This window comes from Mytilus trossulus, unplaced genomic scaffold, assembly GCF_036588685.1.
Source record: "Mytilus trossulus isolate FHL-02 unplaced genomic scaffold, PNRI_Mtr1.1.1.hap1 h1tg000024l__unscaffolded, whole genome shotgun sequence".
Classification (NCBI taxonomy): domain Eukaryota; kingdom Metazoa; phylum Mollusca; class Bivalvia; order Mytilida; family Mytilidae; genus Mytilus; species Mytilus trossulus.
In genome coordinates, this window is record NW_026963290.1 from 4393183 (window position 1) to 4416870 (window position 23688).

General features: G+C 30.2%; 1 protein-coding gene across 1 annotated transcript; it reads left to right on the plus strand.

Moving 5' to 3' along the window:
- Window positions 1-17399: 17399 nt before the first annotated feature.
- Window positions 17400-18879, plus strand: LOC134699055 (uncharacterized). The gene is made up of 2 exons (XM_063560741.1): window positions 17400-17595; window positions 18446-18879. The coding sequence occupies exons 1-2, from the start codon at window positions 17400-17402 to the stop codon at window positions 18877-18879; spliced, it is 630 nt and encodes a 209-aa protein (XP_063416811.1).
- The last annotated feature ends 4809 nt before the right edge of the window (window positions 18880-23688 follow it).

A 23688-nucleotide genomic window follows, 5' to 3' on the forward strand; every position in this document is an offset into this window, starting at 1 on the left:
AATTTTGTTGTTTTAATATTATTGTTCATTGTAAGTAACTCTATATATCGCATGCGTTTTACTCCATATTAATATTAATAAACATATAACAACGCTTTCCACGCAAAATGACTATATTTGTTGTGCATTGGCCGAGATTTTTTTTAAATTTATATTAATATTCAATCAACTCCATTTTTTAAGGTAGAAAACAAAATAACATTTGAAAGCATCACATCAACAAAGTTGAAGCGAAATGGCAAAGGTAGTTAAATGTCATCTTAGTCTTACGGATTCCACCATTTGTTAAAGACGTATTATATAAATATCTAAAACTTCATCAATAGAATCTATAATTCAAATACCTTAGTGACTTATAATTCACTAGGAGCAGCACTTACCAAGTGGTAGTTATGTCAATTAGTAGCTTGAATCTGTGTAAAACATTTGCAACATGGCTTACTGATTCCTTATCAAATATTATTTGAATGCCTATATAAAATATTCGGCCTGTTTTCTCGAGAAATGAATTGATAAAATATGTAATTATTTTAATTATTTTCTATCTCTAATCTATATATACTCAAGACATAACACCTATTTTCAGTTTAAAATATATATTATAATTGATCTAGTTATCTGTATTTGAGATCGATATGTGAATACCAAAAATATAATGAGTGACATTTGTCAGCATTACAAACATAGAGTGACTATCCAAAAGTAGAAATAATTATACAGAGAAAAAATTACGTAGAATGATGAAATATGGCTTATACTCTGTTCCAAAAACAATATCAGCTGTATAATTTTGTACAAAATGAACAAAAACATCCCCCAAACACGACAGAAATTGACTACATATTAAGCTCAGAGAATTCGAATAAAACTGTTCCCAAATAAGTGTAAGAAGTTATTTCTTAATTGACATGCTCGTGACACGTAAATATTTGGTGTTAAGTCCAATTCGGTAATAGGTACTTAAAAGAGGACAGAATATATATAACAGTTTAACGTAATAGACGCAAGTATGATCAGGTTTGTGATTTAAAAAAGTTTAAATCCATTGGTCCAAAAGAGACTTTGCAGGCAGCAATCCTTTATCGTAGATATAATGATATAAGAACAAGCGTTTAAAACTTGTATATATTTTGAGATAAAGTTCTATATACATGAGCTACTTTCATTTTGCAACAAAGTATTGGAAAGTACACGATAGGAAACTTGTGATAATTTTGATTGCCGTAAGCTTACTTTCCAATTAACCCCTCATTGCTAGTGTCATATGCGAGTCAAAACTTGAAGCACACGTTTCTTTCATTTCAGGTTCACTTGGTAATATGCGATCAATATATGCATCAATGATTTAATTATTCAGTGAGAGGAAATCACGAATATAATGGAACGGTAAAGAAAAGATAATGCTACCTTTCTTTTTTCTTATTAATAAAACATGTATAAATTATGTCTTTAGCAAATAAAGATACAATCAGCAAATACGAGTACTAGTAGGTGTACTATTAAGTAAAATAACAAAAATACCGAACTCCGAGGACATTTTTAAACGAAAACCCCTAGAGCAAATGGCAAAGCATAAACACATCAAACGAATGGATAACAACTGTCACATTCATGATTTCGTACTGACATTTTCTTATGTAGAAAGTGGTGGATTAAACCTGTTTTGTAGCCAGATTAACTTCTCACTTTTATGAGAGGTTTAGCGATAGGAATCCCGATTGTCTGCTGAAAAACACATACTCGAAGCCTAACAAATAGTCTGTTAAAATTGAATATGCGTTCGCCATTGTTTGTTAGATCAATATCTTTCATTTTTAAATTAGAGATGAGGTGTGATTGACATTTCGACCCAATTCAAGGACAATTTCTAATGGCCGTGCTATATCATCTAATTCATTAATCACTGAAATCAGAACTTATAATAGTTTCAAGACAGATCGGTAAGACAATTCATTATACATAAATTAAGAGGTACAAGAAAAGCAAAAATGAGTATGTTAAATTTGATGTATGCCTTTTTGTGATTCTTCGTTACATTTGTTGTTTTTATAGTGATATTGAGATGATAACACAATATTGACTGCTGTACCCCTATTTTTGACATTTTTACTCTTTGAGTATGTTTGTTTTGTTCATACATCGTTGACAATGTAATGGAATTTGATGCGACTGTCATACAAGTGAGAGGTTTAGCTAGCTATAAAACCAGGTTCAATCCACCATTTTCTACATTAGAAAATGCCTGTACCAAGTCAGGAATATGACAGTTGTTATCCATACGTTTGATGTGTTTGGACTTTTGATTTTGCCTTTTGATTTTGGATTTTCCTTTTTGAATTTTCCTCGGAGTTCAGTATTTTTGTGTTTTTACTTTTTACAGAAGCAATAATTTGATTAATATATAAAATGAAATGGTTAATCATTTGATTTCAGGGGATCAAAAATGAAACAGTAAAAGATTGCACATGAGACGGTAAAACGAAAATGCTTTGCAGGTACTTGAATTTAACAGCAACTTGTTAATAAATTTATAAATCATTTTGACGTATTAGCTTTAAAGTCAACTTCTCTGAGACTTACTTAATAATCCTAGGTTAACAGGTAGTTGACAATTCCTTTGCACACCTTGTATTAATATTTGCTGATTTAAATATGACGTACGTTTGACTCATAACGCTCTTTAATGTATCGTGTTATTGTTTAAATAATGCTTTTACTTTTAAAATATTTTTAATACTCTATTTGAAAGGTAATTTTGTCCCTTGCATTGCTGTTACACATCACAAAGGTGATAAAATGTATTTCAAATAGTATATAGTTCTGGGTTTTTCTTACAAGTTCATTGAAAATTATTGTTAAAGTTAAATTTCAAGAAACAGAAATTTTAACAATAATATTTCACACCAGTCTAGCAGTTGACCAATTTATAATTATAAAGACCTATAAAAGTTTTTAGTTGAAAACTTATCGGGTAAAATAATCTAGCGGAAAAGCAATATGCAATGGAATTGCTTGAATTATAATTTTTTACACAGTTTTCTTTTTTTTTCTATCTGCATCATGCATGGTTTTTCATATGCAATATACTGAAACGTATTTACATTCTCAATATATTGGGTTATATACAATTATTGTGATAGAGAATGGATTCAGAAGTCTATTCCATTGTAAAATTTTAATTTATTCTAATGTTAAATTGTTTCATTGTATGACTACAACTTTCCTGTTTTCATTAGCTTGATGCATACAAAATCCTTCTTGACAAACATCACGAGAGTCTGAGAGAAGAAAAGAATAGCGTCCGTATACATAAATATAAATATTATTTGCTTATTGCAACGTTATAACGTAGATTTATGACATCATGTAAATTCTCGGGTTTTTATCTTTCCTTCTTGGTGTGGCAATTTTGGAAACTTCAATGACTATTTAACATATAAAAAAACAGTTGATATATTCAGTATAAAAACAATTATAACAAAAATACCCGGTTGCCACATGTAAAGCAGTATCTGTTTACCTTCGTGGAGCACCTGAAATCAGCCCCTGTTTTTGGTGGGTTCGAGTTGCTTAGTTTTTTGTTTTCTATGTTGTGCATTGTGTATTATTATTTGTCTGTATGTCTTAACATATTTTAGCCATGGCGTTGTGAGTTTATTTTCTATCTATGAGTTTGACTGTCCCTCTTGTAACTTTCGTCCCTTTTTTCTAAATCATTTTCGTCGTTTTTTAGGGTTATTAGCAAACTATCTTTATTTATATAGTCAATGCAAGTATAAGTTAATGATTTCTTCTACATTGTAACCAAAAAGCCAATCAGTTCATATCCTTATTTTCCCGTGAAATAGAAAACGAAAATAGCCATTTTTTAATTCAATGTGCCTGTACGGCCTTTCTGGATTTCCTTTCATCAGGAAAGTTCAAACTCAAATATGTAACAGTCAGTAAAGCAAAAGTTAGTAGAAAAATTATATAATCAAAACGACTTGCATCAAGTTGCTGAATTTGGCTAAGATCGGCTTTGATAAAAGGAGTTGTAAACTATAAATAAATGAAAAAAAGTAAAATCAGAAAAATACTGTTCTTAGAGGAAAATCAATTCGGAAAGTCCATAATCACATGGCAAAATCAAATAACAAAACGCATCAAAAACGAATGGACAAGAACTGACATATTCCTGACTTGGTACAGGCATTTTCAAATGTAGAAAATGGTGGATTAAACCTGGTTTTTATAGAATTTATTTGTTAGAAATCATTATTATAAATGATTCTACCAACATTTTGGTAAGTAATCGACAAATCTCTAACGACCATCCAGTTACCAAGATGTTTATATCAATTTTAGGTATTTGAAAACACTTCAAACAGGATAAGTAATTGTAGTAATACCATGTTTAAATATCAGATTACGAAAAAGAGACTTTTACAGGATTAAACAAACATAGAATGACAACAAACAGTGGTCCACTATAATTTGTCTTCTAAAACGTTCAACACGTCAGATCCTTCAGCTGTCTAGGTGGTCAAATAAATTCTTAAGTTGCCATAATTTGAGCAAAGGATTTGATACTTTTTGATATATTTAGTTTGATTTAAAACAAATTAATTCCATTAATGCAAGAGCGAACGTTTATGGTTTGTCCATTTTTTAATATTCTTCCATTTGACTTCATTTCAAGAGATGTCCTTGTGTTTTAAGTCTTCAAAGCCAAAACAGAAGTATCTTACTTCAATCAATACGTAGGAAAAAAACCTACCCTGATTGCTGTTTCATTTTACTTTTATATGAGTATTGTTATTACAATAAAAGGTCAAGTAGTTATCAATCGGTTATAAAAAATGAGGTTGTGGTCAAATATGGACAGAAAAGCATCGTATTGCAATGTGTAGAATTTAAAAATAACTCAATTCTCAACACATAAAAATATGCATTTCACATAGATGCTTACCTATTCTTTTTTAATTTTTATAGGGTTCTTTTTTTCTTTTTTAAAGGCTTTGTTAACATTGCATGCTTATCGGTATACCTGTTATACATAAACAAATTGCACTTGCAAGTATATTACATTTTAATCTTAAAAACATGGTCATAAATCATTTCAAAACAACCTTTATTACTTTATACAAAGTAATGGCTTTTCATCGCCCAAAATAAATTAACCTTCCACAAACCACCCATCATCCCAACTATTTTATTAATTTTGGAAAATTTATGGCTTTAATATGTACCATAGGATAAACTTGCTTACTCTTTCATCATGAAATTCAACAAAAATATGGAATAACGCTACATCGCAGGTAGATATTTACTCATGATAAACAACATATAATGATAGATATTTTGAGACTGAACTAAAAACACCCATGTCAATATATTATCGTTGCTTAGTATTTATATCTTCCTATAGAAAATGAAAACGTCAATGCTTGTTTACAAATATCCATTCGGTATAGTAATGTGTTATCGTTGGTATTTTAAGAGACTGTATAGTTTGACTGTCCCTCGTGTATATTTCGTCCCTCTTTTGAGTTAAACGAAATACAAAACAATAAGTTTAAAATTCCTAACTTCTTAAAAGATTGTTTTGTTTGTTTGAAAAGAAGGAAGTTATAAGCATTAATTTATTCTTTTACTGGCTGTATTCCTCTCAAAGACAGGCCAATTTTCTCTATCTGAACATAGATCAAAGAATTTAGGGAAAATTACTAAAGATTTGACTGATTTGAAGCAATGAAAAGCTAGAAAGAAAGTTCGAACGAACATAAGCCCAATGTAATAAAATCTGTAAACATCAGGAAGAGAAAACAGTTTAGAAGAAAGACGACATTTTCTTAAAATTTTAAAAAATCGACAAATTAGTCGATTTTTTATAGGAAAAATACCGTGTTAATTAAATCTGTATTTGCAGTCTACGCAAATACAACATTTCAGTTCGTTATACATGTTATATATAAGACAAGACAGAATTTCTATATTGAAAATTCACCTACAACGAAAAATTATGTGTACTTGGTCGGATAGTGGCATGTATAAAACTATGTGGAATACTAAAACAACGGTGACTATATAGCTTTAGGTACTGTTATTAATATGCAGCAAAGTTATCTAGCATTTGTTTTAAAATTACAGTTGAACGTGGTTTTTGTCCTAACATTCCCATAAATTAGTAAACTTAAACGTTTTAAAATTACAGTTGAACGTGGTTTTTTTTCCTAACATTCCCATAAATTAGTAAACTTAAACGTAACTTGTTAGCCTGTGTTACACTTATAACACAGTTGAACAAATACATTCTTTTGAATGTTCGATTGATGTTTAAAAATTATGTTTAATCAGTATTGTTGTTTATCTGTTGAATTTGTCGACGTTTTCATACAAACCGATACTTTTCTATTGTCTAAGCGTCTCAAGTTTTGTCACTAAATCATCACCCTCTATAGATATGAAAAACTAATCTTCTTCAATTTTCTTTCTTTTCAAACACGTGTAGTATTCTCATCTCAAATTTATTTTTCAAATATAGATAAAATGTTATTTGTGTACAAATTGACTCAGATTCAATAACTATAAAGTTCCTGTCAGCTTTCATAGAACTTGTTCCCTACAAACAGAATAATAACGATATCATTATCTTAGTGTTAGTAGTAAGAAAATCACTGGTTATATCATTTAGAAAAGATCAAAAGAAAAACAAGTTCCTGACAGTGAGGGAAATTCAATTCATGTTAAGTCTCAACATGATACATATTCATGATATTGCATGACGTGTCTGGCCTGTTATAAAACAAAGTTATTAAATTAAACAGATACCTACATGTATTAATTTAACGCGACTTCTGTTTAGAACTTATACGAATTATTTATCACTTATCATTTTTAGATATGTAGCTACATTAAACTTTTTTTTATAAACAATGAAAGTAAGAATGGAAATTGGGATGTGTCAAAGAGACAACAACCCAACCAAAGGGCAGAAAACAGCCGAAACGGGTTTTCAATATTTTGCGACGATCCCCCGTCCTGAGGCATGCTTCAGCTCCCCTCTAACAAAAGTATGGACTCATTCAGTTAAAATTGATGTCATACTAAACTTCGAAATAGATAAAACAAACTAAAATTAAAAATCAGTCTAACAGAGGCTCCTGTCTTGGGACAGGCGCATACATCAGGCGGGGTTAAACATGTTTTTTTTAAGATCTTAACCCTCCCCTTATACCTATATTCAATGTTATTTCTTCATGGATCTAAACTCTTGACACCATTGGCGAGTATGGTCTTAAGGAAACGATGATAGTCCGTCGGAAGGGGACGATAAATGGCTGGCCCGTGTTAAGAGAGAGTCATATCTCTTGCACGTTAAAGACACCCTTGTAGATTTCGAAAAAGAGTAGGCTAATGCCGCTACAAGGCAGCACTCGCACCCGCAAAGTGGAAAGGGATTAATATAAGTTGCAAAACTTGTTTCCCAATCCACTCTAAATAAATATGTTTAAACTAAACTGTTTCAAGTTTGTTATTCATGACAACAAGTAAGCTACTAATAATTATCACATAGCTATTGGTACTTTCTTTTATATCTGAAACATATCTACATCTATCATGTAGTATATTTCTAATTATTTCGAAAAAAAAAGTACACATCCTCAAAGATAGTACTTGTTAATTACAATCAAATGTATGGTTATTAAATTATATCGAACTGATATTTTAACTTGAATCAAACAGAATTGATTTGTTGATATGAATACAGAATACTCTTACAACATATTGATGTTGAAAAAATTCACAATACTAAGAATGGTTCATGATTCTTCATTATTTACTTACCCTAAAATTAATATTTTGAGAATTTCGTAATGTTATGATTTATCCATGACAGAAAACAATTCGGTCATACAAACTTAAAAGGGATACATCGTGAGAGATAATACAAATGTACTTCAAAGAAGGGTTAATATATTATATTTGCACGTTTTACAAATTTCACATAAAATAGTAAAAATAGTCACGATTTGTTTTCGTGTAGCCATAATGAAAACAATTAACAAACAAATTCCTGCTCAGTAATATAAATAACGTAGGTGCAAGATATTCTTCCATGAAATGTGATGAGATCAAAAAGCTGTTTTTTCCTTTATATACTGACGTTTATCGCCAAGTAGCATAACTTTATATGGTTATCCATGACGATTCCTATTTAAGCTTTGTTCTGTTTAATTTTGTTAGACTGTTTGTCTTTTAGCAATGGCGTTGTTGGATTATTGTCGACTTATATAATTGTGAGTTTGAATGGTATCTGTCGCCTCTATAGAGGACTGGTTGATGTATGACTAGTTATCAAGTACATCGGAGCACACCTTATAGATACATTTAAAAATTAACTTAATTTTAAAGACGTGGCTGTTCGTTTGTTGAAATTTTTGTATTAAAACTAGATATCATTATATACGAGTTCTCTTCAATTGATTCTTTATGTCTTTTCTCAACTTTTTAATTTTTCATATTACATTCAAAATTGATATGATATTTAAATATTTGTTTTTCGATTGATATCTACTACCTACAAACAATCATTTTCATTTTCGTTTCATTTCCTTATATTTGTATTACCCTACAATAGAGTTGTTGCAATAAAGTGCCAAACATAATCATTCTTTTATAGATATAAGAAGATGTGGTATGAGTGCCAATGAGACAACTCTCCATCCAAGACACAATTTATAAAAGTAAACCACTATAGGTGAAAGTAATGTTTCCAACACGGAGCCTTGGCTCACACCACACATCAATCTATGTAGGGCACCTAAAATTACAAGTGAAAAACCATTCAAACAGCTAAACATACTTTTAGTAATCATACAACCATTACTGATATTTTATAGTTTGTTGAATTTACTGTAAGTTACGTCTATTCTGTCAACTGCATTTTTATTGTAATAACGTTAACGTTATTATAAGGCAAAGTTAATCAACATGATCAAAGCTCCCTAATGGGAAGGCATTTTTATGGAATAAATAATATAACGGTATGGACATAAATCCAACAGTCTTAAAAGATAAAAACAACAATTATAAATGCATGCGTCCGACGTGCTTTCTTGGATTAACCTTCGCCACGAATGTAGACAGCTTTGATTGTTCTCTTCCTTGTTTTCTTTTTTCGGCTACTATGATGAAGTGCATAAGAAAATATTCGAAACATAAAACGAAGTTTTTTTCTCCATGTTTGTTGTAAAATAAATGTGTTATCGTCTTTTTCTCTTTTCTTTTGAATATTTTGAAGAAAAAAGGGGGTCTTTCATGATGGAATGTATGGTCGGTTTTGCCGAGACATTTCAAACATGTAGTCAAAATACAATATTTTAAACATTGACTTGTAATGTTGGTTTTTTCTGAATTGTCTAATATTTGGTTTATGTGGTATCACATGATTTACTTTATCGGTCAATGACGGGTTGATTTTCAAAAAGATACAGCTAAACGGTATAAATGATTAAATGATGATAAAGTATTGGTGTCCTAAACCCTGTGATATATTGTCAAATAAGTCCTATGATATCAAACAAATACCTTATTTGTGTGTCATCGTCTTGATAAATTTTTCACAAATTCGTGTTTAACATTCGTATGATTGTCTTATAAATTGATTTTGATGTTTATTTTGATAAAGATTATAAATATACTATGTAACCTTTTTTAACTGTTGAGTGTGTGTTTAATGTATTTGATTAATTATTACAGTAACTATACTTGTTGATGTGGCTAATAAATGTTTCTTGTTATTTATTTATAAAGATTAGGCCGTTGGTTTTCTTGTTTGAATGGTTTTACACTAGTCATTTTAGGGCCATAATGTTGAAGACCGTACTTCGACCTATACATATAAAAAAGAATATGTGGTATGATTGCCAATGAGACAAGTATCCACAAAAGACCAAAATGACACAAACATAAACAATTATAGGTCATATATGTCTACTTTAAAATTGTGAGTTTGACGGAGAGCTGTCTAATTGACATTCATATCACATCTTCTTATAGCATTATGCATGGACAACGACTATGGCTTTTGAATGTGCTTGTTTGTCATCAGGTGAACTATGAAATCCTTTTTACTTCTATTACTAGATTATGTTTTAACTTTGTAATGAACTATTTAAAAAATTGTCTGGAAATATATTTGACCATTATTTTCCTTAATATAGCAACGATTCATGTTAAACTTTTTTCTAACAATCATGTAAGTACAAAAGTACTGAAATGAGCTGATGGAACCCTAAGGGACTTATAAAAAAACAATAGCAGTGATAACGAACAAATGCTATTAAATGACAATAGCACAATAACTTTCGTGCGTCCAAAATGCTTCTCAGAATTCACCTTCAACGAGAACATTTAAACAAAATATGTACATGGGTTGCTGGATAAATTATAGTTCAAATTACTTTCAAAGATACAACTATAAAAGAAGATAAATTATTCCGACCTTAAACCTTTGATATATTGGTTAATCAGGCCTAATATATCAAACAAATACTTTTTCTGTGGGTCATCGTTTCGATCAAATTCTCACAAACTCGTCTTTATAGTTCTAACAATTGTCTTATAAATTGAAAGAAATGTTTATTTTGATAAAGTTTATAAATATTACAAACTATGTGACCTTTCCAAATATTTAAAAAAAAAAGTGCAATTTGATTCGACTTGTATACTTTTTTCAGCATCTACACTTAAGTGTATTCAATAGGAATTAAGATATATTGTGTGTATCCTAGATAAACTATATAGCAATTATAATTAAATTATTTGGATTAAAAAAACAATAAAAATCATTATTACATTTATTAAAAAAATCTATTGAAATGGCTAGTTAATCATTGGAAAGGCAACTAAATGGAAACTGATTAAATTTTATGAACTGAGTTTATTTGCTGCTGTATTTGTTAAACCTTGTACTATACATGTTGCATATGGTTTACCCAAATTACATGACAACTGTTATGCACAAAATATAATCACACTCAAACAGATAAGAAGAAAAAAAGAACAAGAATTTGTCCAACCCTGTCATAATTGAAACAGTTAGCAATACCAACATATATACAGTAAAACTTCTTTATGTATTGTTTTATACTAAATAAGTACAACGATAAGTGTTCATACAAAAATAAGATTAATTGAATGAAATACGTGTATGAGCCAGAAATCGTAATGAAAACAAAACAAAGCATGCCCGTCTGCCACAATAGTCAAATCACTAACTAAATCTTAAGTTTGTAATGTATCAGTCTCAAAAGTTGTCAATGAACTTAGTAGGAATTCGACAAAACTACCCTCAACATAGGATTTTTTTAAATGACACAAATCCTTGGATTTAAAATAAAGACAACAAATTACATGATGCCTGATATGGAGCATAATTAACATAAATTATAGCGTTGCTGACCTTGAATTATACTATTCAGCATTCCTCTTCTCATCTTTATTATTTGAAATACAGCCTGAACAAAAGATAACATATACATATTAGTAAATTAAGGACAACTACTAACGACATTAAACTGATATGGTCAATGTTATATATTTCTTTTTTATATATAGATATATATTTCACAAGGGGTCCAATCCATAAGTGCATTTAAACACAAATATTGGTGTATTGCTATAAAATAATATTACTTAGCTTTTTTTTACTACTTTCAATGAAAGAATCGATTTTTTTCCCGGCCGGAATATAACTACAGTAAAAGAATTTGTCTTCAAACATTTTTGAAATGATTGAAACTGTGGTCACCCTACTGAGCACATGTTTTTAAAGAAAGGATCGTGAACAAACAGTTGGTTAGTTATTCATTAGTAAAGCAGGGCTGTATGAAAGATTATATTCAAGAAAGTTTGTCTAATCTTAAGTTTAAAAAAAATTGAGGCAATGCTTTTTTTCTGCTAGGCTTTTAGTGATTGAAGAAGGAATAGGTAAATCACAACTAACAAGTTATGAAGTACAAGTTTTAAAACCTTGAAATCATTTAATATTATAAATGAATTAACGATTGATTACATGAAGCCTTAACATAGTTCAGTTTCATAACGACGTCTTTGCTTTTCTGATCTGAAATTATTCGAGAAAAGCTTAGGATGATAAAACATTTAAATGATTTGGTCTCATTTACAAAGGGTTAATCTGTTTCAAATACAATTCATTGATTTACCCCCTTGTGAAATAAAACAGTTATATATAATTTTTTGATTTACGAAAGGTCGTAAAATAACGACGGGGGCTAAAATGTGTGCGTCTGCAAATTGAAAAAGACATAGTTCTGTTGCACCAAAAAGTTATAGCATGTTCAAATAAAAAACTCAAGTATACATTAAAGGCATATGTATGTCCGAACTAAAGAAATTCTGTTTTTATATAAGTTTATATCAACATTATAGTTTATTTTAAATGAAAACTTTAAGTACTTGAATTTCATAAACAACCTGATAAATGTTTATTAATAAAGATCCAAAGGATATACTTTTGAGATAAAAGATAATTGATGTTTGGTCCAATAAAACCTAGGAGTGCATATTTTATTTCACTTTCCTTTTATTAGAAATGAAACCGCATGTAGGGTTTTCCGTTATAGGAGAGCATACATATTTTTTGTATTCATAATAACAAATTAAAAACACATTTTTTTATATAAATTACAAGAAATACTATTTTTTAGGGCCCTTTATAGCTCGCTGTTCGGTTTGAGTCAAGGCTTTGTGTAGAAGACCGTACCTAGACCTATAATGGTTTACATTTATAAATTGTTACTTAGATGGAGAGTTGTCTCATTGGCACTTATATCACATCTTCCTATATCTTTTGATATTAGGTTTGCTTTGACACAATGTAAACATGATATCACATAAGTTTAGTTTGAATGAAGATGTCTATTGAAACCAAAATGAAGTCGAAAGATGGAGTGCGTCCAATCGCATTTTGAACTGCCTGAATGTTTAATTTTCCTTTTGAAGATAATTCCTGTGTCCACTTTCTTCAATCTTTAAAACACCAGATACGTGTTGAGTAAGATGGTTTTATTCATTTTCCAAAAATCTCAAAGATTCCAATATTAAATTAGGCTTTATGTTTATTCAATTTCATTGGATGTAATCGTGATAGCGTTTTCGTTCACCTTGAGCGCTGGAGGTCATATATTTGATCCCCGATCGGTTACAAACTATTTTGAAAAACTGACATTTGCAGCTTAACCATTGACCATTTTTAAGTAAGGTCACAATTTGTTGGTTTAGAAACATAATAAGTTGTCCGGTTATGGGGATATCCCTTTCTGTGCAATCTTTAAATATTCGTCAAGGTGTCGTGCATGTACAAGACAGGTTTCAAATAATTATACCCATTAACCTATGCCTTTAGTCCTTCTATTGATGTGATATTTGACATTAACAAATTCTGATCACACATCTGCATGTTGATATCAGCTTCTCATGTTGTCTTGTAAACTGGATGTCAACAGAGGGGCAAGAGATACCAGAGGGACATCCAGACCCATAAATAGAAAATAAATTGACAATACCATGGATAAAAAAGAAAAACACAAACAGACAGACGAAGGAAATTTTTTTAGTATACTCAACAACACGAATCCCACCAAAATCTAGGGATGATATCAGGTGCTTTGAAAGGGTCGGTAAATCTATCTCCGAATGAGGCACCTGTTATGTTGCTCATGTTAGAACATACCCTGATAGTAAGTTCAATTCGTGAATAGGAAACACTTTTAAATCATATATTTGTAGATCATGACTTTGTATGCGGTACCACATTGATGGGGTAAAAAATCACTTTCACAATCTAATAAAAGTCGGTAAGACCTGTTTCATTTTAACATTCAATTTTAATCGGAAACAAAAATTTACAAAGGGATTAATAAACTGTTCATTTTACCTAAATGAGATACACAGTAAGACAAATATGATCATATGTATTACCAGGGGGTCTCATCATGTCAATTAAGATATAAAATTTGGAGTATCAACCTTATGATAAATGTCTTATTAATCAGTTTCAATATTTCATTTTTATATAAATCATATATCTGTCATCATCTATATTAAATGATCAGGTGACTTTAGCGTGTAGTTTAATACTAAATCTTAACAAATAACAATATCTGAGCAACCGTTATAAATGGAATTTACACCTTAATACTATAATACTTTGCATACACCAACGTTATGTTAACAGCTAGACCCAAACAACGTTTAAATCTCATCGTTACACTTGCATTGTAAAAAAAACCAACTTATTAATGGATATTATTGACTGTCATCAAATTATTAATAATAGCTTAATTTTTAGTTTAGCATGGATTGTTTTTACATGTATAAAAAAATAGATAATTAATTTAAAAATATTACTTCATTCTTCATTGTTGACATTTTCAATTTTTAGTTTTTATGATTTTGAAGAATTGTATTAATTGAACCTTGCAAAGATTTTAACTCGAGCATATTTGGAAAGAATCATATATACACACGCATTCTCAATTACAAGTTAACATTGATATTCCCTTTCTTATAAAAGGCTTGTGGATTCATTGAAGGCTTATTATTAAAAAATTTGGACGTTGTATTTCCTTTTTTTTTTTAGCCATTCGAGATAGATAGAAAAACTCTCTCTAAAGAATACATCACGTCAAAATCCATTATTGACATTGAAATTTTGAAATTCAAACTGGTTAATATCAACGATTTTCGAATGATATAAGCTAAGCAGGGAATCGTATATTCAAATTGGTTAAAAAATTGAATCTGTTTTCTAATATGGTACACAGTGGCTACAATTTGCAATGATAAAGTTGATAAAATGAAAATGTAAAAAAAAACCATCAAATTTCCAGAAAGCTTCTGTATTGACATAACCACGTGGACTAAATGTCAGCCAGTAACAGTACCGAATTGGTTATTGCAGAAATTAGGAATTCGTTACCCCATTTTCTTTTCGTCTAGGCTCATTAGTTGGAATGAAGTCGTCAGAATGCCTATTAATCACACAGTTGGAGAGCATTGTTTACCAAAATTTCATAAAGTTCAATATAGGAAAGTTTATATTTTCTAGGTCATCATCAGTAAGCCAAGCTTGTGATTTTGTACGCCAAATGCTCTTCGCCTATATTTAAACTCATTATTGGCATCTAAATAAAACTGCAAGAGGCCTTAATTAGTTAAAAGGTTGCAGAAGATTGTACAACAAACAATGTAAATAAAAATCTGGCTATATTCATGTATACCTCGAGTAGCCAATTGTCATGAAACATAAAGTGAATATTTGAAGATAATGACTGTATCAATAATTGTTTATTTCAGTGTTAACTGTTTTGGTTAGATATGCATCAGCATTGGTAACGCTATTATTGTGCACGCAATACGTGTGTTCCATTTGTATTAGGCTCGATCTTTCCTGTATAACTTTGTACACAGTCATTATAAATTTAACCTATCAAAGAGACATAACTGTATGTTACATTATACATTGTTACCTTATGAAATTCCCATCAGTGTCTCTATTTTTTTATCTTATTTTTTTTAAATATAACAGACATATTAACAAAATTAATATGTCAGTGTCGTGAGGGTTCTCTACTTTGTCTCATTTTTGTATTTCTATTTTGTTTCCGATGTCTTATTGGAAATAATTTAAGAAAAACATTTTCTTTCTTTTTATCATTATGACTGAATATATGTGTTTATGCCTTTATTCTTATCAATTGATAATTCGTTGGTTGTCATGGCAAAATATCGGAGGTTGAGACACCTATAAGATCTGTAAAACCTAATTGAAGAGAACTAGACAGTTTTCTGGAGAGGTTTTATAAGATGCATTTTAGAATATCTTCAATCATTAGTGTGCCAGTTTTATTTAAAACAAACATGTCCTTCTCATAATCTCAATTGTGAATACTATTTCATCAAGAATATTCTGCAAAATGTAAAATATCTTCTCCAAATCATTGAAGGAAGTCAAGTAGAATAGAACAGAAAGGGCACGGAGGAAAACTGATGCATATTTGATGTTCCAATATGACAAACGTATGCGCATACAGATGATGTGTTTATAACGTTATCAACTATTAAGTATCCTCAGATAAATTTAAACTGTAAAACAATAACACATAACGTAAATAAATCCATCATTAATTGCTGTGCCATTTGGTTTCTATTGAAGAGTTTTCTCATTTGCAAGCATACCTCATCTCTTTTTTATATCAACCTATATATCACACTTATTTACGTCAGACACACGCGTTTCGTCTTTAAAAAAAATCGAAAGTAACCGTCAAATAAAAAGGTGGGAAAAGTATGAAGTTGAAGAGCACAAAGGATCCAAAATTCCGAAATATCTATTCCTTGATGAGAAAAGTTGAATTTCAGGAAATTCGAAGTTTTTCAAGAGTCAGTTTCATGTGCGATAAGTCATCATGACAAGATTATGATATCAAAAAGTTGATTTCTTTGGTAGCAAATATATGAAAATAATGTAATTACTACGTCGTATGTCTTATTCTAGGGAGGGGAGAATACAAGTGCTATATTGTTACTTTATTCGTGTTTTACAATCAATTCAACAAAACATCGTACTATAAATAGTTCTTGAAATCATCATATTTCAGTGTACCATACGATCGATTTATTTTCTGAAAAGAACCACTGCTGTATTTGGCCTGCATGTATATTGAAAATAAAGTGGTTTTTGTATTGAGATTTAATCTAATAAAAAAAGACATAATCCAGTTTGTACCATCACCCATTACCAATGCGTTTTATGTCACCTGGCACTTACGTAAAGTATGCATCTAGAGTACCTTTTTTCCATATAAGAATAAAAGAATTAAATGCTGATAACTGCAGAAAAAAGATATGGCAATTTAAGATACAGATTGAGCTAATGCCTACCACTAAAACAAGCTTTTTGACCAAACGACATCTATAACCTAAAATAAGGTCTTAAAGCAGAATAAATGTTTTTCGAATATATCTACCTCAAAAATTTAAACATCCTGTTAAAGTATTCTTCGCATCTTTTTTAAGCTAAATAAACTTTAATGGACCATTTGTTTCTGGATCAGGTGTTTTGCAGGTTTATGGATTTTATCAAGACCAATTTTCACTTGTTAATTTGTTTAACTGTATTAAGTGTATCATGTTTTCTGATAATTTCCCATGACCAAAGATTAAAAACAATATCGGAAAAAAGAACTTTGTTGAACAATAACAATTGAACGGAAACATTCCAAAGGTTGTTTCCATTCTCCCTAGAGAAAAAAAATAAACACGACTTATATAGTTCTTCGATTATTTTTGTTGATGAGCATTACAACTTGAACGTTCTAACGAGCAGTATGTTTCAGATTGCCATTATTATTGTCTGCGTTGTTTTGTTGACTGATTGTAAAGCCACTGGAAATGATACAGAAGCCAGTGGAAATGATAAAGAAGCCACTGAATTTTATTTAGAAGACAGTGGAAATGATGCAGAAGCCATTGAAGATCTTGTCAAACAAGTTGAAGATTTAAAAACTAAATTGAAAAATTTAAGTAAGTATGAAAAAAAGTGAAACTAAGCATTTAGTTTTGTTCGGCATGTGTTATTTACGAATTTCAAAACCTTATACTCTAAGTGTATTACCTAAAATACAAAAAATCAAAAAGTAATAATATATTTCTGCTGTTAACTTGATTATAAGTAAAACAATATACAATGCAGGTGTATTAAAGTAAAGTTAATCTTTAAGAGCTTAATCATGTAAATGTGTATACTTGTTCCAGTATAGAACGCATCTGGACAATTTACGGTTAGCTATACCAAAACCCACTAATGGATTAGTGTACCTATCACTTTGTCCGTCCTTTGTATCAATTACGGTGTTAACATGTACATTAATTATAAAGTCATTTTTATGAATTTACTGTTTGCAAAGGTATGAATTGTTGTAAATACTAAGAAAATCCCAGACAGATTACCCTATTTTTGCTCATCAATGCTTTCATCTTTGTTTAGCTTTCTTTGCTAATTTGACCTGAGCGTCCCTGATGAGTCTTATGTATTAACTTTTAACTTGTCATAATGCTCTATTGTATTGTGCATTTGTGTGTTTGTCTGTCATGTATGTTCTTGTATTTATTTGTTTTATAGTCCTTTCATGGCATTTTGTCATTTTAATGTTAAATGTAATATTGCAAAACAAAAGGGAGGTTGGGCTGGAAAGATTCAATTGATGTGTTTGAGCTTTAACCATTTGCTTATGTTCTTTTCGTTTTAAACTTTCCTTGAAATTCAGAATTTTTTTATATTTTACTTTTGAATAAATGTCATAAACACTACTCAAGCTATGGATATATAAAATAAATTTGTATAACATTTCTAAATAATGAATTTTCCTTACAGGCGATTACGTTACAAAAGACCAAGATGTGCTTTACGTTACATTGTCAGAGAGTATGAAAGATGTCAGCAATGAGGTGACTGTTATTTTTGACAGACAGCAGATAAACCCCGGAAATCATTATAATCCGAATGATGGAATATACATCGCACCTTTCTCTGGACAAGTCATGGTTTTCTGGACAATTGGCACTAACGAGACCGCAAGAACAGAACTCATGGTTGAAGATAGAGTTGTCGGTACTTTGATGACTGCTGCTAGTTCTGTCACAACCAACAATAGATATGGCAGTTCCAATACAGTAAAAGAATCCTCATCATCGACCGTGGCTGTTACCGATGTTCAAAAGGGAAACCACATATTTCTAAGAACTGCATCACATGATAATCACATTCTCAAAACTGTTTCGTCTTTACTGATAAGACGTACGCTTTAAGTTTGAGAATAAGAACAAAAACTTTCCACGTCTTTTTTCTGTGTTAAAGAGTGTATTCAATGGCAAATAAACGCTTGTTGCTTATTTTCGGGTGAAGACTTTTCATTATTTATCAATTATTCCTGGTATTTTATTTCTTGTCTTTAAAAGTCTGTTGAAAGACACTTTATCAAAGTTTACTGATTCTTTAAAGATACAACACGAACGAAATATTAATTAAAATTTCATGACCTGGAATATTCATATTACAAAATTGACAAATTAAGTAGCAGTTTAAGTACTATAAGAGGTTAGTATTCAGAAAGTGAACGTTGGAAATGATTAAAACAGATTTGTGAAGTCAAAATGTATGTCTATATTTAATAGTCTCAAGGAAATACATACAATTACATTTTCTGAAAAACATTCTACTTCTAAAATTCATGTATCACGTTTTTGTTTCGACATAAGCAAATGCCTATACAAATTCAATAATATGACTTTTCGATTCGTTCGATGTTTGTTTTTTTTCATTCGTTCGATGTGTTTGAGTGTAGTAAATCTGTTCAAGTTAAAATTGAGAATAGAAATGTGGAATGTATCAAAGAGACACAACCCGACCATAGAAAAAACAACAATAGAAGATCACCAATAGGTCTTATAGTTACCATCGATTTGGGTAAATTTCTATTTTTTGGATTATTACCAAAATGAGACTTTTTATAAATTCATAGAAAAAGTTCGTTCGAACAAAGATAATTAAAAAAATATTAATTCATAAATAAAAATGTTCTGTTATCTACAAAATCAAGTGTTACATTGATAAAAGGTTATCGAGATCTTAGACGTGTGGGGCAATGTGCAGTTTTTAATCTATAGAAATTATTGAATTGTATTGATATTAATTTTTGAATTAGGTTTTTACATATCGCTAAAGGAATTTTATTCCCGAACTAAAAAGAAACCAGAATATGATATATTAAATGATTGAAAATCATAAAACCTTCAAACTGAGTACGGAATTTGTACATTAATTGATCAATATAATTTATCAAGTGTAGTCATGGATATTTTCTTTATCTACGAACATAAAGCATAAAGTTCATGTCAATTAATCACTTAAAAATACAGGGAAATTATACATTTCTTAGAAATAATAATGGTGTAAGAATACATATTTTACAAAGAATCAAAGACACAAAACGGTAAAACCTTCCCCCGAAGACATTGTACTTAAGAAAATTTCAAACACAATATCATCGAATTAAAAGACTAATTGATTGAAAACGAATAAAAAGCAAGTCAGACACCTTTTGTTCAGTGGTTGTCGTTGATTCATGTTCGTCCTATTTGTTCTTTGTAGATTTATTTCTTTTTATAAATTAAACCGTTAGTTTCCACAAATGAATTTTCTAATATGCTACTTGTCGGAGCTTTAAATAGACGACCATACGATATTTTTTTTTCTCATTGTTGAAAGCTGTACCGTTACATATCATAACTTACATCCACTCTATTTGAACTTTGGTTGGTAGCTGTCCTTGCAATTATATCAAATCTCCATATTTTAATTTATTTTTTTTTGGGGGGGGGGGGGGTTATTGAAAAGCATATTGAATTAGCTGATGTACACATATAACCAAAACACCACTGACAAAGGATAAACGTGCATGCAAACAAATAACACGCAAACTCAAGGTCGGACGTTCAAATGAATAGCATTTCCATGTCAAAAATAACATTCAATATACAGTATTAACAAGGTACCTAAACGAGAAAGTGTCGACCAAAAAAAATTAGAAATTCAATGTCAATTTGAAAAAATGGGGAAATTATTAAAACTAACGGAACAAATGAAAAACACGTGTCATATTCTGCCTTGATGCAGGCTTTTTTCGAAGAAAAACGGTGGATAACATTTCTCACTAGAATGACATATGATAATTGAGATCATGCAGACAAAAACAACACATCTAAACAAAACATTCCAAAACACATACAAACAAAGCTGACAAAGAATCTAACAACACAAATTGTAGGTGATGATAAATCTGATAATGATTCAAACAAAATCATTCTGAGATGATAGTATATAAAGGTCGTAGAAGTATGTTTTTCCCCAATTACATACAAAATTAATTGAATATAGATACAAGGGTGAATAAATAGAAAACAATTCAGTTAGATACGTCGTTTGTCTAAATCACACCAAACAAATCAGCAACAGGAACACCAAGAGACCAACACAAAAATACCCGATAGCTACTCCAATACTGTCAAAAATCACATGATCGAAAGGAATATAAAAACACACAGAAAAATAAAAGGAGATATCCTTGGTTGTTATTTTCTTGCTCAGACATAGATGAAGTTCCAAAGTCTCAGCAGCAAGCCCTTCGTTATCGTATGAGTTGAGAAATGAATAGTATATACGAGGGGTGAACTTGGTATATTGCTGTGAGAAATATTGATTATTCTAAACTTTATTTCATCCTGTTTGCAACTTTGACAAGTATACGACCGCTCTAGTCACATTCGGTTTTTATGCTTCGAAATGAAACAGAGACAGCTTAATGTTTGAGGCGAAGGACAAACAAACTGGGAACAATCATGCCGTAAAAAACGTATACACAACCCAATATAAAAAAAATGACGGTTTTTCTTACATTCATGATCATTTGATAAATTTGAGGTATTTGTAAAAATAAAATGTACAAATTTATGCAATATTTATATAACACATGAACTACAACTCTTTTAACAAAAATCAGATCGTGTTTATCTTTTAATACACAACAGTTATGTATTTCTATCGAAAGGAAAAATACCTCAATTTTCTTAAAAAGTAGCACATGGAGGTATATTTTTTTATTACATTTTTGATTTAATTAGGTAAAATAAAGGCAACAGTAGTATACCGCTGTTCAAAACTAAAAAAATGCCTACATGCATATTTTCATCAAAATGTAAATACGGGATCAAAACTGATCGACGTCAAACTGTGACATGTATGGGAAGACTTATAAAATACAGAAATTACCAATATTTCAGAAAAAAAAAAGCAATTTGTGTTTATCTTTTAAAACAAAAAAGTTATTCCTTTTTTTCGAATGAAAAAATACGGCCACATATCCGAATTTTTGAGCAAATATACCAATTTCGACCTCATTTAACTCAAAAGTAGCACATGCAGGTATATTTTTTATTACATATTTGATTTGATCAGGCAAAAAATAGCCTATATGAAAATTTTCATCTTACTGTAAATACGGGATCAAACTGTATCGTATGCCCTTAATATGAAAAACTCCATCAAAAACTGGTCCGGAAGGGTACATACAGGCAACAGTAGTTTACCACTTTTTTATAAGCAGATATAGATGTAGTAGCTGTCGTGTTGGTTTTGTCAATGTTTAGTTCAGAAGGATATATCAAAGGAACCCAATAAAAACAGTTAGGATTGTGATGTGAATTAAACTGCGATTGATTCACAAATGAAATTTCTCAGATTGGTTGTTTAATTTCTTCTATACATATCTATATGTTTTTTTTCTTATTTAATTTGTAATTTAAAGAAAATTAAGATATAAGTTTGGTCACACACATCACTTTTAAGCAAAAAGGGCAAACTTTGAAATGTTTTGTATTTAAATGTTAAAACATTATCAAACATCCCATTTGTTTTCTTTGTAAAGATGTTTACAGAGACTCTGATTAACATACACAATTGGTATTCATTTATTCAAAAATTATAACATTGATAATTTACAAAATACAGTTTGGCACGTCGTTGTGAATGTATACCATATAACAAAAATTGTAATCACTAAGCATTTGTCCAGCAGAATTAGCAAATATTTATGGCATCTTCTCCGTGTTCAGGAAGCTCGTAAGAAGGAAGAAATGATCATCGGGATGCATACAGATGTGAGTTAAACAAAAATAAAAATCCACTAGAATATTAAAATATATCTATGCTACGTTAATTGAGTTTGCGACTCAAGTTTACCCTGTGATAGGTGGAGTCAAAATTGTGGCAGGAAATGACAGACATTAGTTACACATCGCATATGTGTAACTTTACACTTTAGAAATTGATACGCAAAATATACATTTTCGGTTGGTTTTTTTAAGATTTGCAATGGATTTTAAATCAAGGCGAGTACATAGCTTTTGTTTTCATCCTTCTTATTTTCTAACATCGTGAATGCCTATCATGAATTCTAAACGCATGACATATGCTCTATAAGTTTCCCTGTCTTGGGTTTGAACGGTCATGTACCTTATATCTATGTTTTCTATAGGGTATCGAAATAAGTATCAATACCCAGTTAGGGCAAATAATAGTGTGTTTATATTTGTCCTCATTAAATTGCCGGTTCAGAATCTAATAAATTGTTTGTAATATTTTCAAAACGGTACATCAATATGTCATAATTGCTTTAAAACGTTCTTCACAACGGAAATTCAACAAAATTTGTTTCAGTTTGGGATACGGATTATTATATAACCCATAGTCCTTTAGATTCTTAAACGGCCATTTGTACATACATATTGAAGATAAAGAAAGGGTTAGGTCCGGTATGGGCCGATTTTGGCCTCAAATTTCATGTTCATCTAACGAAAGTTTTTGGACACTTTTTAGACACTTAAGTGTCTATTTCATTTGATTCGACTAGTTAATGTGAAATATTTTAATTGATTTAGTCGTTAAAAACGCTCTGATTCAAGGATAAATGTGAAAAATCTATCAAATATGCCAAAAAAAACGTCACTTTTCAGATTGTTTTTGACAAAAATGAAAGTGGCCGCATCCGTGCTCATCCTCAA

Excerpts from the sequence above, each read along its gene's own strand:
- LOC134699055 (XM_063560741.1), top strand. The coding sequence starts at position 17,400 with ATGTTTCAGATTGCCATTATTATTGTCTGCGTTGTTTTGTTGACTGAT. Across the intron at positions 17,596-18,445 it reads AACTAAATTGAAAAATTTAA|GCGATTACGTTACAAAAGAC; the intron begins GTAAGTATGAAA and ends TTTTCCTTACAG.